Below are 16,449 nucleotides of genomic sequence, written 5' to 3'. Positions count from 1 at the left end.
TTCCCGAACTAGGACACCGCTTACGGCGACTTCCGATACTGCCAAGTACAAACAAAGTTTCTCATCGGTTTTTGGAGTGTGAAGCACTGGTGCACTTGATAGATATCGTTTTAGTCCTTCTAATGCTTGTTGGCACTCCGGGGTCCATGAAAAATCGTTCTTCTTTTTGAGTAGAGAAAAAAAAATTATGACTTCGATCGGGCGATCTCGATATGAATCGGCTTAGGGCGGCGATCCGACCCGTTAGTCTTTGCACGGCCTTCACGCTGTCTACGACAATGATGTCTTCGACATCCCTGATTTTATCAGGGTTAATCTCTATTCCCCGATGTGATACCATGAAGCCGAGAAACTTGCCTGAACCGACCCCGAAGGCACATTTTTCAGGGTTGAGCTTCATTTTGTATTTCCTCAGAATCTCGAATGTTTCCTGCAAATGAATTAAATGGTCCTCTGCGCGCAGGGATTTGACTAACATGTCATCAATATAAACCTCCATTGATTTTCCTATTTGTTCTTCGAACATTTTATTCACTAGGCGTTGGTAAGTGGCCCCTGCGTTTTTTAGCCCGAAGGGCATCACATTATAACAATACGTTCCATATTTGGTGACAAATGAGGTTTTTTCCTGGTCCTCCGGGTTCATCTGTATTTGATTATACCCGGAATAGGCATCGAGAAAAGTGAGGATCTCGTGGCCGTCCGTGGCATCGATCATGCGATCGATGTTGGGTAACGGAAAAGAATCTTTGGGGCATGCTTTGTTCAAATCTTTATAGTCCACGCACATTCTAAGTTTGTCTCCTTTTTTAGGGACTACAACTACGTTGGCTAACCATTCGGGATATTTTACCTCCCGAATGGACCCTATTTTGAGAAGTTTGGTTACCTCGTCCTTTATGAAGACGTTCTTTCTATCGGACTGGGGTCTTCTTTTTTGCTTCACCGGTCTGAACCTATGATCCAAACTTAGCTGATGCATCGTTATGTCCTGCGGGATCCCTGTTATATCTAAATGGGACCAGGCGAAATAATCGATGTTATTGATAAAAAAATTGAACGAGTTTCTTCCTGAGTTCAGGGCTCACCCAAGTATACCTTTTGCTCGGGCCGGCGCTCGATTAATATGACTTGCTCTAGCTCCTCGATCGTCGATTTTGTGGCATCGTAGTCATCGGGAATTACGAAAGATTGAGGGACCCTTTGGTCCCCCTCTTCTTCGACTTTCTGATTGTCTGGCTGGGTTGAAGTCGCTGTCTGTGATTGCTATTTGGTGTCCCGTTCTCCTTCCGGGCCCGATCATTTTATCGGCGAAAGTGAGGACATTGGTTTGGCTTCGTCGACGGCGAACATTTCTTTTGTGGTTGGTTGCTCTCCATATACCGTTTTGACATCTCCCGATCCGAAAATTTGAGGACCTGGTGTAGGGTCGAAGGCACGGCTCTCATGTTGTGGATCCATGGCCTTCCGAAAAGGGCGTTATACCTCATATCATCTTCGATCACGTGAAACTTTGTTTCTTGGACAGTTCCGGCCACGTTTATTGGTAAGGCTATCTCCCCTTTGGTGGTTTCGCATGCCATATTGAACCCGTTCAGGACCAGAGTTGCAGGTACGATCCGATCCTGCATGCCGAGCTGCTCTACTACCTTCAATCGGATGATATTGGCCGAGCTACCTGGATTGATCAACACACGCTTAATTTTAGTTTTATTTACGAGTACAGATATTACAAGTGCGTCGTTGTGATGTTGGATGACCCCCTCTGCATCTTCATCACCGAAGGACAAAGTCCCCATGGGTGCGTAATCTTGAGTCCGAGATCGCTTTTCCCTCACCATCGATGTTTTTTGTGCGCTTAAGCATCGGTCCTAGGGGGGTATCGGTGCCGCCAATGATCATGTGTTGTGGTTCTTCTTGCTCGTTCTGCTTGCTGAAATCCCTACTTCTAAAATGGCTCTTTGCCCTATCACTCAGAAACTCCCGAAGATGCCCTTTGTTAAATAGGCGAGCTATTTCCTCTCTTAGTTGCTTGCAATCTTCTGTTCTGTGGCCATGGGTACCATGATATTCGCACGTTTGATTGGGATTTCTCCGGGCAGGATTGGTTTGCATTGGTCGAGGCCATTTAGTGTCTTCGATGCGTCCGATGGCCGAAACGAGAGCGGATGCGCCAACGCTGAAGTTATATTCTGATAGTCGAGGTGCTTCTATAGGCTCGGCATATTTGTCGAAGCCGCTCTTACTCATAAGCCCCCGAGAATATTGTCCCCGATCAATTCTTTGACTGTTCCGAACTGCGCTGCGTGTTGAACCATTGTTTACTCGATCGGTGACGTACGGTCGATATCGGTCTCTATTTGACCTTTGCTCTCTGTCGTTCTGCTTTTGATTAATAACTGCCCTGTTCTGATGAACAGGTCTGTACGGGGTCCCCGACTGATCATCCTCGATCCTAATTTTCGATTGATATCGGTTGTGCACATCTGCCCAAGTTACCGCCGGATACTCGATCAAATTTTGCTTCAGCCGATGTGATGCTGTCGAACTTAGCTCATTCAACCTTTGGGTGAAAGCTTGTACGGCCCAGTCGTCGGTGACCGGGGGTAATTCCATGCGTTTCATTTGAAATCGAGATACGAATTCCCTCAGCATCTCTCCCTGCCTTTGCTTTACTTTGAAGAGGTCTGATTTTCTCGTTGCAACCTTTATGGCTCCAGCATGCGCTTTTACGAACAAATCTGCTAACATGGCAAAATAATCGATGTAATTTGTTGGTAAATTGTGGTACCAAATCATAGCTCCTTTCGAGAGGGTCTCCCCGAACTTTTTCAATAGCACGGATTCGATCTCATCATCTTCCAAATCGTTGCCTTTTATGGCACACGTGTAAGAGGTGACATGTTCGTTAGGATCGGTCGTACCGTTATATTTGGGAATTTCGGGCATACGGAACTTTTTGGAGATTGGCTTCGGTGCCGCACTCGATGGAAAAGGCTTTTGTGTGAATTTTTTTGAATCAAGCCCTTTTACCATTGGTGGAGCCCCCGGGATTTGATTGACCCTGGCATTATACGTTTCCACCCTCTTGTCGTTGGCTTCGACTCGTTTTGTGAGTTCCTCGAGCAATTTAGTAATTTCGGGAGTAGTCCCCGATTCCTGCTCGTTAGATTTTACTATGGCAGGCTCTGTTCTGGGGGTGGTCTCTCGAAGTAACCCCTGCCGGACCTCTCGAAGTGGATTGGAAACTGGCCTGCTTTGTGCTTGAGTTTGGCTCTGTAGCCGAGCTATCGCTAATTGCTGGGCTTGCAACATCTCGAAGATCATGCGTAAGCTGGCCCCGATCTCCTCTGGGTTTTGGGTGTCTTTGTGCTACGGATCGAGCACCGCCCTGAATGCTTCTTTCCGGTTCGGAACGCTGGTTTGCTTCCAAAGCAATTTGTGAATTGACATCTAGTGGTATTTCGGCTCGAATCTCGGGTAGTGCCAAGTTGTTGGTTTCATCTTGAAGGCCAGCTTCGTAATCGGTCGGTGGCTATTCGTAGCCGAACCTGAATTGAAGGTGTTTTCGGAAATAAGTGACCACTGTTATCCTCGGCCCCACGGTGGGCGCCAAACTGTTTACCCGATAAATGGATAGAGTTGAATTTATACGCAGTTCCGAAGATATGTGGTACAACTTAATACAGAATGCTAAGATAAATAAAAAGATGAATATAGGTTGGAGAAAACGTAATCCAGGCAAATCAATTATGAACAGTGAATTTAGAATTTTACAAAATAGAATCAATCTCAGAAACTAGAAAGATCACTCTTTCTTATAGAGGATATAATACAGTTTTTGACAGTCTAAGTCCCCAAAAAAGGATGCCCTACAAGAATGATAAACAGGCCCTTTTATAGTGAAGGGGTTTGGCTACAAGTATAATAAAATACACATTCAGTGGGAGACTCATGATAAATCAGCTTTTCCATAATTTCTGCCAAGATTCCCTCTAGTGGGATTACAACGGCTTTTGTCTGCGAGCTCGATCTTGCTTAGAATCCTCGATTTTGGTTCGAGCTTGATTTCGGCTCGAACTCGTGATCTTGGTTCGAGCCCGATCCTGGTTCGAGCCCTCGGATGGATTCCAGGTCGATGTAGGTTGGTTTTTGGATTATCAGCACGATAGATCTACCCGCGCCATGGTTTGATTCTTGTTCGAGTTTGATTATGATATCGATCTCAACACGGACCGGCCTCCCCGGGCTCTAGGTTAGTTCGTGCCCCCTTTCGGGATCTTACTTCGATATACCACCTTTCGAACCGTACTGGACATGCCAAGGCTATCCATTTGGACCGTATACATAATGATTGAGCAAACTCATCTATCGTTAGGACTCTGGAGCAGAAGTCAAGTGATTTTGTCTGGTAATTGCAGTCAAGATCTTGGATTATCCTACTCTCGTCGAATTAAATAAAGCAGTAATTTAGAGAGAGGGCTTAATCTCTTATTATGAACATCCAAATGATGATATTTTACTTTACCAGATACACCTTACTAGAAAAGCAACCCCTTTCTTAACATAGACTTTTGTTGTTTAATTCATTTTCTTGCTCTTGTATCCGTATAGTTTAACAAATCATAGATGTGAGAGCCGATAAGAAAATGTTATTTCTAAACAGCAATTGTGTATGCGCGCGCACACAAAAACACGTGTGCCAACACGGTATGTATATCAGTCTTCTCAATGATAAGGTGCCAAAATTAGAAGTCCAATCTGGATAGTATAAATCATATCATTATAAATATAATACAATACCATTGAGTACAAATATAATACACAAATTGACAGGACAGAATACGGTTTTTATAATAAAAAAATTATAGACATCCCTCAGTCTCAGGAAATCCTCAACAATCTCACCATGTAAGTTAAGCAATCAATCATACACACCACTTTCAAATATGAGGAAAATTTTGAAGAAGTCATATTTTTATGTCATGTTACAAATGAAATCCTGGCATGATATACCAAAACAGTGCAAATTATCAGTAGAGAATCCAAAACAATCGAAGTGACAATATGCTCCCTATATTTCTGGAGCAGGTGCAGGAGGAGCTTTCAACAGTGGTTGGAGAGCTTTGACAACAATACTCATATTCGGACGGAACTCAGACTCGTATTGCACGCACAGCGCTGCCACAGCTGCCATCTGAATGAGCCGGAAAATAAGAAAAAACATCACCAATCCGAAATTGCAAGGTAACTTTTACAGCACCTTTTTCCAATCAAGACTAGTTAGTCACGTTTTTTCTTCTTTTTTGGTTGTGTTGGGGGCTTGGGGGGGGGGGGGGGGGGAGGAGAGAGTAAGCAGATATCGGAGAAGGGGAAAAGAAGAGACCTTAGCCACTGCTTTCTGAGGATATCCTTTCAGCTTTGGATCGACACATTGCTGGACTTTATCTTCGCTCAGTCTCGGGGTAGCCTACAAATTTAAAGAAGCAATTATACATCAAGAATAGGATCTAAACATACAGCAGAGAAAATAGAGGAGTTAGAAGAGCACAGAAGGAATAAAAATGCATGAAAAAATGTGAAGCTATGCTCACCCAAGTAACCAGGCTCTGCTGTCCTCGAGGCATTGTATGGTCTACGGGTTTTCTTCCGGTCAAAAGTTCAAGCAAGACCACCCCAAAGCTATACACATCACTCTTCTGTGTCAGTTGTCCAGTCATAGCATATCTGTAATTATTTTTACGATACTTGGGTTAGATAATACTCCTGAAACAAAACAACTTTTTTGGAGCATTTTTCACCAATAAAGGAGTAAAGCAGGTGACAGAGATTCCAACGGGTTAAACAACCAGCAGAGATACAACTCCAGCAAATATCTCACAACTTTGTCATCTAACTTTGTAGAAAGAGCTTAATTATCAACTAGAACCACTCACAGAGAACAAAACTACCTTCACTCAAAAGCTTAAACATTTGGTCATTCGCGAGAAGACAACCTTGAGTAGAAAAAATGGTTCTATAATTTATACCAATAAATGAAAGTATGTAAAGGAGCAAATCAGCAAACTTTGTACATTTTTATAACAAGAGATCCTACCATTCCATCCCATATACAAAAGTGGTTAGTTGTTTTTGCTGTCCAAATAGATCCAAAAGCTAAATGTTACTAAAGGTATGGCGGGGAAGAAAAGATGATATAATTCATGAAAATGAAATTCACCATTACAAGTATTTTATATTTGAAAAACTCCGAAATATCAGCTACACTGTTGTCTTCACAAACACAAAAACCAAGCTCCTTTCCCATAATAAGCTAACTTCAGTGGCAAATTACCTCTTGAAAGATGTCAAATATAACATGCACAATAAAAAAAGGGAAACCAACATAATAGCAAAGATGAGCTTTCGGATTTCCAAGAAAGCCTCTTTGTCTTTTACACCGTAATATTCAAAACTTAGTTTCAAAGTATCTTTGGCCTTTTTGAGTTGTATTTAGCTTTTTACCCCAGAAGGGAAGAAGCACCTTACTTATTTAAATCTTTGCTTAGCCCCCAGTAGACTCTTTGGTCACATAAAGTGGAGAAACCCGGAAAATCTGCTGCATTACCATTTTCCTATGCCTGTTGAGGCGTGGTATATGCGTCATTTAGCAACTACAAATATTATTTCAGTGGCTAAAACTTACTTTTTCTTACTGATGCTTTGTCTCATCAGGCCCTTATTCTAGAAAACTTTCAACAGCATTAAATCTCATCAATAATTTCTGCCAAATATGCTTTAACATCAGTTAGATGCATCAGAGATTCAATGTTACTATATAATCATTTTACATAACCTATTGCCAACTTTTACCGCAGATCACACCTATTCCTAGTAGCTTCAATTTCCCCACTTTTACACTTAAGTTGTATATTCCTAGTTCGAAATGTATCAAACCAAAAAGGAAGTTAATCTAGTGGCTAGATAGAAAATAAGATTCAGCAATACGTTACCGGAAGCGAGGAGTTCAGAAAAACTCAAAAGCACAAAACATGTGTACAACATTTAAAGAAGAAACAGAGTACTGATAGAACAAATATAAAAGGTTAGTCAAAGAAGAGAAAGGTGGGAGACATTACTCCGGTGCATGATAGCCAAATGTTCCTAAAACTCGAGTAGAATGAAGGCGAGCAGCCATATCAGGAGCCTGATTTGACAGGTTAAAATCTGCAATCTTTGCTTTGTAGTCTTCGAATAGGAGTACATTGCTTGATCTTATATCCCTGTGTATTATTGAAGGTTGGACCTTCTCATGCAAATACTCGAGTCCCCTTGCGGCATCAACAGCAATCTTTACCCGCTGCATCCAATCAAGTGTTGGCCCCGGCTGCGCCCCTTGTACTCCTTTCCTTCCTGTAAGCAAGCACATACATAATACAGAGAGAATATATTATCTATCAAACTAATAAATTCTCTCGCATTCAAAGACATGAAGTTTTTTCATACCGTGCAAAATATCATGCAAGGACCCCATCGTTGCGAATTCATACGCTAATACACGAATGTTTCCTTCAACACAGTAACCAAGCAACTCAACAAGATTGTCATGCTTCAATCTTGAAACTCTAGCAAGCTTAAGGTGAAAGAGGAAAAAGATATCAGAGGCATTTACATGTATCACAGCCAAAAAGAATTGCATAAGAAAATACACTTTACCTGAGTCAAGAAGTCAACATTAGTCTCAGGCTCGGATGAAACATCAAGCTTTTTCACGGCAACAGCTTTTTCATTGCTTAGATTAGCATAGTATACTCTCCCGTAAGAACCTTCACCAATTAATGCTTTCGATCCAAAATTGTCAGTTTCTTCTTTCAGTTCATCCAAAGACAATGCTGGGACCTCTATAGTTGGTATTGCTTTTTCTGCTTCAGCCTTGGCAGGACCTGGTACTCTTGACCCGTTCTGATATCCTGGCACCAGATACCAAAGGAAACTAATTAAAACCAAAACTATCTCGCTCATTGGAAAACTAAGACTTATCTAAGAAGCACTAGAAAGTTAGCACTGTCAAACATGACATAAGTAATACTGTCCTAAAAATGATTCAGATACATAGATTCAATGTGGCATGAACATATATGTATAGATTCAATGTGGCATGAACATATATGTACTCAACTTAAGCAGATATGCCATACTTCTCTTATTTTTGATTGTTCTAAATGAATATCTGATAGTCCATTACAAAAGATTAGAAGTGAAAGAAAAACTTCGAGTTAGTTATATAGCAAAAATAGGAATATTCATTGAGCTTTTTACTTTACTTTACTTTTCATGATCACAAGTTTCATCTGGGACTCTGTGTCACCCATAAACTAGAAAGTTAAAATAGAACAGTTGGCAGATGGATTTGCTTGAAGCACTTTTCAAGGTTATCATTTATAACCAAAAGAATTCAAAACAGACGCGCACATAGAATCGAATTTCATATTTGAAGTCGACACTAGGTCCTTTAGATTTTATTTTTTAAAAAAATTAAATCTTTTAGGAAAGCGATGAAATCTTCCTTCTACATTACGAACATATCCCCTCTGACTTCCTGAGAGACTGGGATTAACAAAGGCAAATCAAGAGGCCTACCACTGATATCCACTTTAAACAATTCTCAAACAAATGTTCTGATGCCACAATTTGGAATATCAATAAAATAAATTAACAAGGTTATACTTTGGAGAAATTACAAGAGTTGGATCAAAGCGGGGTATACCATCCACCGAGAAGCTTTTTTTTTTGATAAGGTAAATTGTATTAATCAAAAGGGAGAGAACTCCCGTGTACACAAAGTATACCAAAGACGTAGAGAATTTACATCAGAACATGATTCTCTACAAAAGACGCCCAATCTTCTATACAAGTAGGGGCTAAATGAGTGCACCAAAAAGCGATCAAAGATAAAAGACTATTCTTAAGATGTGAAAAAGGAGACTCAATCTCCTCAAAAGCTCTCCTATTTCTCTCCCCCCATACTACCCACATGAGAGCTAACGGGGCGAATTTCCACGCCTTTTGCTTTCTTCTTCTACGAAAACCGCCCCAGCTATATAACATTTCCTTTACAGTGCTTGGCATCACCCATTGAACACCAAAAAGATTCAGGATTGACCTCCACAATGCCGAGGACACAGGGCAATGCAACATAAGGTGATCAACTTCTTCCCCAGAGCTTTTACACATGTAGCACCAACTAACAAGTGTAATTCCCCTCTTTCGGAGATTTTCAGCAGTCAAGATCACTCCCCTTGCCGCTAGCCATGCAAAAAAGCACACCTTCATGGGCGCCCTAGGAATCCAGATCGAGGAGTATGGAAAAGTGGTCTCCTCTCTCACCAACATACTCTGGTAACAGGACTTTACGGTGAACAAACCATCGCCACGCAAGCCCCATCTCCAATAGTCGCAGGATGGCTGGAGCATGTCTTGCCCGTATAGCAGTGCCAACAAGACTTGAAGCTCCGCAATCTCCCAATCTTGCATGTTCCTCCTGAATGAAAGGTCCCATACTACCCCCTTCATGCTCCTTGCGAATCTGTTGGACCATCAGTTCCTTCTGGTTTGAAACTCTGAAGACGTGGGGGAAGGAGACCCTCAGAGTATCCTCTCCACACCACCTATGATTCCAAAAGCTGATTCTCCTTCCATCTCCCACCCTGTAAGTGATGTTGCCACTGAATGCTTCCCAATTCTTCATGATACTCCTCCACATGCCACACCCGAAAGGTGTTGTGATCGCCTTGGTCCTCCAACCCCCTCCCGTTGAATCGTACTTTTCTACTATGACCTCCCTCCATAGAGCATGCTCTTCTACCCCGAATCTCCACAGCCACTTTCCCATTAAAGCTCTGTTAAATATCCTAAGATCTTTCACTCCAAGTCCACCCCACTTCTTTGGGGAAGTGACTGTCTGCCAATTCACTAGATGAAACTTTCTAGTTCCATCCGCCGCATCCCACAGAAAGTTCCTTTGAAGTCGCTCCAGTTTTTCTGTGATGCTCACCGGTGCTTGCAACAGCAATAAGTAATAGGTGGGCATACTTGATAAAGTGCTTTTGATAAGCACTTCCTTACCTCCTTTTGACAAATACCGTTTCTGCCACCCTGCTAATCTTTTTTCAACCCGCTCGATCACTGGATTCCAAACCGTAGTATCCTTATATGAAGCGCCCAAAGAGAGGCCCAGGTAAGTAGTGGGAAGGGAGCCCACCTTGCATCCGAGAACACCAGACAAGGCATCAATATTAGTAACCTCACCTACCGGGAAAATCTCACACTTGCCGATGTTGATTTTGAGTCCTGATACTAACTGAAACCACTGCAGGACCTGCTTCAGGTAGGTCAACTGATCCATATCGGCATCACAGAAAACCAGTGTGTCATCCGCAAAAAGCAAATGTGAGACTCTTCGGGCACTGAGCACCCCAATCGGAGCTGAGAATCCTCTCAAGAAACCTCCGCCCGCCGCACGATCCATCATTTTGCTCAGAGCATCCATCACTAGAATGAATAACATGGGGAATAGGGGGTCACCTTGCCTGAGACCCCTGGAGCTGCCAAAGAAACCACACGGGCTACCATTAACCGTCCACCGAGAAGCTTATTATAGGAGGTGATTTTAACGGCCACATTGGGAGGTTGCCTGGGGGATATGACGGTGTGCATGGTGGCTTCGGTTTTGGAGATAGAAGCGGAGGAGGTACTTCGCTGCTGGAGTATGCTAAAGCTTTTGAGCTGGTGATCGCTAACTCGTGTTACCCGAAGAAGGCAGAGCACCTGATAACTTTTCGGAGTACAGTGGCCGAAACCCAGATTGATTATCTACTTCTCCGAAAATGTGATAGAGGTTTATGCACGGATTGCAAGGTCATCCCGAGTGAGAATCTTACGACCCAGCATATGCTTTTGGTTATGGACTTAGAGCTCAGGTGGACGAAGAAGAAGAGGGCTATGTCTGGCTTCCTAGGGTCAGGTGGGGTGCATTGACCAAAGACAAGGCCCAGGAGTTGGGGGAGAAGTTGTTGGCTATGGGGGCTTGGAGGAGTAGCGGGGACGCGAGTTGTATGTGGGCTATGACAGCAAATTGTATTAGGGAGGCGGCGAAAGAGGTGTTAGGGGTTTCGAAGGGTTTTTCTGGTGGCCATAAAGGGGGCTGGTGGTGGAACGAAGAGGTTCAAGGGAAAGTGAAAGCTAAGAAGGCGGCATATTTGAAGCTAGTAGAGAGTATAGACGAGGGGCAGAAGAGTGCTAATAGGGAGGGGTATAAAAAGGCTAGGAAGGGGGCGAAGTTGGCGGTTACTGCGGCTAAGACCGCGGCGTTTAGTCGTCTATACAAAGAAATTAGGGATAAAGGTGGGGACAAGAAGTTGTACAGGCTGGCGAAGGTGAGGGAGCGGAAGACCCGAGATCTGTACCAAATGAGGTGCATAAAAGACGAGAAGGGTAGAGTTTTAGTGGAAAAGACACAGATTAGGCAGAGATGGCAGTCTTACTTCCATAAACTCTTGAATGAAGAGGGAGATATGAGCATTGTGCTGGGGCCTGGGGGAGTTAGAGTACTCGGAGCGACATCGCGATTTTGGGTACTGTAGACGCATACGAATGGGGAGGTTGTAAGGGCTATGCGCAGGATGAGTAAGGGTAGAGCGACTGGGCCGTACGAGATCCCGGTGAAATTCTGGAAGAGCGTGGGTAAGGAGGGCACGGAATGGCTTGCTAGGTTGTTTAACATCATTTTTAGGACGAAGAAGATCCCCGAAGAGTGGAGGCAGAGTACGATGATTTCGTTGTACAAGAACAAGGGGATGTCCAAAACTGCAACAACTATAGGGGTATCAAGTTGTTAAGCCACATGATGAAAGTGTGGGAGATGGTGATTGAAGGGAGGTTGAGGAGGAGTGTGTCCATTTCCGAGAACTAGTTTGGTTTCATGCCGGGACGGTCGACTACTGAGGCCATTCACATTGTGAGGAGATTGGTGGAGCAGAATAGGGCGATGAAGAAGGATTTGCATATGGTGTTCATTGACCTGGAGAAAGCCTATGACAAAGTCCCGAGAGAGGTTCTATGAAGATGTTTGGAGGCTAAAGGAGTGCCTGTAGCGTATATTAGAGTGATTCAGGACATGTATGATGGAGCTAAGACACGGGTTAGGACAGCAGGAGGAGACTCTGAATATTTTCCGGTTGTGATGGGGTTGCATCAGGGATCAGCACTTAGCCCGTTTTTGTTTTCCCTGGCGATGGATTCATTGACACGACACATTCAAGGGGAGGTGCATTGGTGCTTGTTATTTGCGGACGACATAGTCCTGATTGATAAGACGCGAGGTGGCGTTAACGAGAGGCTAGAGGTCTGGAGACATACTCTGGAGTCTAAGGGTTTCAAGTTGAGCAGGACCAAGACAAAATACTTGGAGTGCAAGTTCATGGGTGTTACCTAGGAGGCTAACGGGGATGCGAGCCTCGATACGCAAGTCATTCCCAGAAGAGAGAGTTTCAAGTATCTGGGGTCTATAATTCAGAAGGATGAGAAGATAGATGAGGATGTCACACACCGTATCGGAGCAGGGTGAATGAAGTGGAGGCTCGCTTCCGGTGTCTTGTGTGATAAGAATGTGATGTTGAGACTTAAGGATAAGCTCTACAAGGTAGTGGTTAGACCGACTATGTTGTATAGGGCAGAGTGTTGGCCAGCCAAAATCTCCCATGTCCAGCATATGAAAGTAGCTGAGATGGGGATGTTGAGATAGATGTGTGTGCATACTAGGTTGGAAAGAATTAGGAACGAAGTTATTCGGGACAAGGTGGGAGTGACCCCTGTGGAGGCTAAGATGCGTGAGGCGAGTTTGAGATGTTTCGGGCATGTTAAGAGGAGAAGCACAGATGCCCCAGTCAGGAGATGTGAGAGGTTGGCCTTGGGAGGTAAGAGGAGGGGTAGAGGTAGGCCAAAGAAGTCTTGGGGAGAGGTAATCAGGTGGGACATGGCGCAGCTTGAGCTAACCGAGGACATGACCCTAGATAGAAGGGTGTGGAGGTTGAAGATTAGGGTAGAAGATTAGTAGGTAGTCGTGCGTTTCTCTTTGACTTCTATAGTTCGATAGTATTAATGCTAGTACGGTACCCTTTTTTCCTTAGTGTGCTATATTCGCATGTCTTGTTATGTTATTACTGGTCATCAGTAATTCCGTAGTTTGTTGGCAGTACTTCGTTCATATTCTCGTTTGCTGCCTTGGATTTAGTTTTCTAAATATATTGTCTTGCTATTACTTGTTATCGGTACCTCTTTCATATTCTCTGTTGCTATCTTCGATTTAGTTTTATAATTATTTGTCTTGCTATTACTTGCTATCAGGGCTTATTTCATGTTCTTTAGCCGAGGATCTATCGGAAACAGTCTTTCTGCCCTGCCAGGGTAGGGGTAAGGCTGCGTACATCATATCCTCCTCATACCCCACTTGTGAGATTATACTGGGTTGTTGTTGTTGTTGTTGTACAAGAGTTGTTGGATCAAAGCTGGTCTGATCCAGTGTTGTCAAAGGCGCGCTTAAAGCGCGCTTAAGCCCTGAAGTGAGGCTCAAAACACGTTTAGCGCTTCTCCTCGCTTTGTGTGCGCTTTAGTGTCGCATCAAAGCTCTAAGGCACACTTTTCCTTGCCAATGTGTAATCCTGAAAAGGCAACCTTAAACAATTGATATTTCACTTTATCGTGATTTTTATTTTCAATTTCTTTGTCCATATATTTGTTATTCATGCTTATAATGATTAGTCTTGGACTACATGCATATTTTTATTTTTTCTCCCGTTGCGCCTTTCTTCAGTAAAGCCCACACTTTATTTGAGCTTTGCGCTTAAAGCCCCAACGGACCTTAGAGATTTTTTGCGCTTTTCGCCTTTGATAACACTGGTCTGATCTAATTTTAAATCTTGCTAGGAAACATTGGGATTTTAGCTGTAGTCAGAATCTTCTGCAATTCCTTTTTCATTAAAATTTGAGTAGATCTTGATTTCAACAAATCTCAATTAGTTTTGTACTCCTCTCATGGGACAAAACTTATGAATATAGAAAGCGGTGTTGAATATTTTATATATGCAGTAGTTAAGTAATAATGAAGCAATGATCCACAGAACCCTTTACGCTAGCATAGTTGAATTTGAATTTAAGAGGATGCTCATTAGCTCCACTCACTCAATATGAATGCATACAAAAATTCTGGAAGCCGAACTAAGATTGATTTCGACCCTTTTATATAATAGGCAAACGTGTGGTGGTACATAATGCCTCGGAAAAGATTTGTAAAGGGAGAGCCCAATCAGATATCACCATGAGAAGTTCAATTTCTTCTTTAAATTTCCAAAGTATCCTAAATATGTACTCTAGTGTGTGACGGGGATGCAATGACGAATGATCACATCAATCAGCTAAATCAAACGGCACAGATGAGGCAAAGACTCATCTTCAGACAATCAAAGGAGATAAGCAATTTGGTTTTTCATTAAAGATAGCTTAAGCACAAAATGCATGTACCATCAGCATGAGTTGCAGGGTTTTTAAGGTGCTCGGTTTCATTTGATGGATAGGACTCCTCTACTTGACAGGTGCAGCACAGCCACCTTCTCATCCTCACTCTCTTTCTCAAATAAAGATCGTCTTCAGCCCTTCTGTTTTCCAACCGTGAAAAGTGACCAGGAGGAGGAGCATGTGCCTGTTCAGTAACTCAAATGTAAGAATAAACATACTTCATTATACACATACTACCACTTTATTTCCTAAATAATTTGATTGAAATAGCATACAGCTCTCTCCTTGCTCGAAGGGTAATTTACAAGGTACTTGCAATACTTTTGAAATCCAAATGACAAAAATTATATTAGACAACTGAACCCGTCAATAACACAATCTGCTGGATGCCTCTAAGAGTGCATCCCTCAGAGATTCCAGAACCAAAAATCAATTTCAACGAAATAAAGCACGAGGAGCTCCATTGATATTTATCAAAAAGCAAAAAAAGGGAAAATGTCTAGACTTGCCAACAAAGAATATCTTAAAAAGCTCCTATTCGAAAAAAGGAAAACAAGCTAAAAGCAGAGAAACCAGAAATACTACCTCTCTCCACCAATAAACTATGAAATTAATAGCAAAAGATACAGAAGTTAATATCAAAAGATACAAGATATCGATGCAAGACTACAATATACGTCACAATTTAATGATTCCAATTTCATATTCTTCTAAGGAATCCCCTTAAATAGTACATTCCTCCATATTGGGCAAAAGGGAACAAAATAAAAAACTAGAGAAAACCATCATTAAATCAAAGCGCTAAAAATAGAATCTTGAAATTAATTCCATTTCCATCAAACCAAACATACAATCCACATTTCAAGGCAAACTCACACATAGCCAGAGATCAACCACACAATCAATCAACATCGCCTCGATCCCAATACAAAATAAAAATTTTCTCTTTTGTAGCATGAAGCTTTATTAAATTAGATAAACACATATTTTCAAGAAACCCAAAAAGGGAATTTATATAATCTTACCACTAGCCCTTGCCTGTGAAAACTATCATCCATAGCAATCAAATTAAACAAATATTACAATTCACAATACCAAATGAACAAAAAGAATCAAATCTTGAAAATTTCTCAGACAAGGGTTAGATCCAGAGGGTCCAAAAATGAATTGGGAAAGTTGAAAATGAGAGGAAAAATAAAATGAAATTTAGTCAAATTCAAATTGATCCCTCAAAAAAACAAAAAATAAAACCCTGAGAATTGAAAAGAGGGCAAAAGGGTGAGGTACACAACAACTCATTAGGAATAATTATAGCCATACAAACCAACCGAAATTAAAGGGGTTATTTTTATTTTTTCCATTTACCTGATAAATAATAAAGAAAAATAATTCTTCCGCCTCTTTCTTCTTCTGGGGTTTGTGGGATTCTTTTTTTTTCTTTTTTCTTTTGAGGTAATGAGGAAATAAAGTGAAGAAACAGTTAAGCAGACAGGTAATGACAGAGAACAAGGGGAGAGAGAGAGAGAGAGAGAGAGAGAGAGAGAGAAGGTTATGATTTGTTTTAGTCTGTTGTCTGTTTTGTTGCGTTGAGAATGAGGATCGAGGAAAGGGAGTTCGAGGGGGCCGAGGGTTATGATTGAGAATATAGGAAATATCTGTGTATATTTAGCTGTCGTGAAGATGACTCTTAGATCATTATTTTTGCTAGGAATAGAATTGTAAGTATGTTTATGTTTTAGAGATTTTGTTATTTCGTGGCAATATCATTTCCCCCAGTAAATAGAAGGGATTTATCCCATTGTAACTCATCTTAAATTCAATAAAAATTATATCTCTCTTTTTCTTGCAATATTATTATTTTTCTTATTGTTTTCTTATTGTGGAGATAGTATCACTAAC

General features: G+C 41.9%; 1 protein-coding gene across 2 annotated transcripts; it reads right to left on the bottom strand.

Moving 5' to 3' along the window:
* Positions 1–4,748: 4,748 nt before the first annotated feature.
* On the bottom strand, positions 4,749–16,206 carry LOC104120605 (PTI1-like tyrosine-protein kinase 3). Of its 2 annotated transcripts, none has more exons than XM_070192194.1 (8): positions 15,916–16,206; positions 14,557–14,734; positions 7,696–7,949; positions 7,486–7,612; positions 7,119–7,392; positions 5,595–5,727; positions 5,387–5,470; positions 4,749–5,197 (listed from the first exon to the last, which is right to left on the bottom strand). In XM_070192194.1, the coding sequence occupies exons 2-8, from the start codon at positions 14,648–14,650 to the stop codon at positions 5,075–5,077; spliced, it is 1,089 nt and encodes a 362-aa protein (XP_070048295.1). In that variant the 5' UTR covers positions 14,651–14,734; positions 15,916–16,206; the 3' UTR covers positions 4,749–5,074. The 2 variants fall into 2 exon arrangements, with proteins under 2 accessions (XP_070048295.1, XP_070048294.1); XM_070192193.1 differs by lacking the exon at positions 15,916–16,206 and adding an exon at positions 15,576–15,864.
* Positions 16,207–16,449: the final 243 nt, after the last annotated feature.

Source organism: Nicotiana tomentosiformis, chromosome 12 (assembly GCF_000390325.3).
Source record: "Nicotiana tomentosiformis chromosome 12, ASM39032v3, whole genome shotgun sequence".
Taxonomy (NCBI): Eukaryota; Viridiplantae; Streptophyta; class Magnoliopsida; order Solanales; family Solanaceae; genus Nicotiana; species Nicotiana tomentosiformis.
Note: the sequence above shows the minus strand (reverse complement) of the source record. Positions and strands in the feature narration are given on the sequence as shown.

Bases quoted from the DNA above. Each gene is read 5' to 3' on its own strand.
- LOC104120605 (XM_070192193.1), bottom strand. From the start codon at position 15,608: ATGGATGATAGTTTTCACAGGCAAGGGCTAGTG. The intron at 7,613-7,695 runs GTAAAGTGTATT...TTTCACCTTAAG, and splicing joins ATGTTGACTTCTTGACTCAG to CTTGCTAGAGTTTCAAGATT. The intron at 5,198-5,386 runs GTCTCTTCTTTT...CGGCTCATTCAG, and splicing joins CTCAGAAAGCAGTGGCTAAG to ATGGCAGCTGTGGCAGCGCT.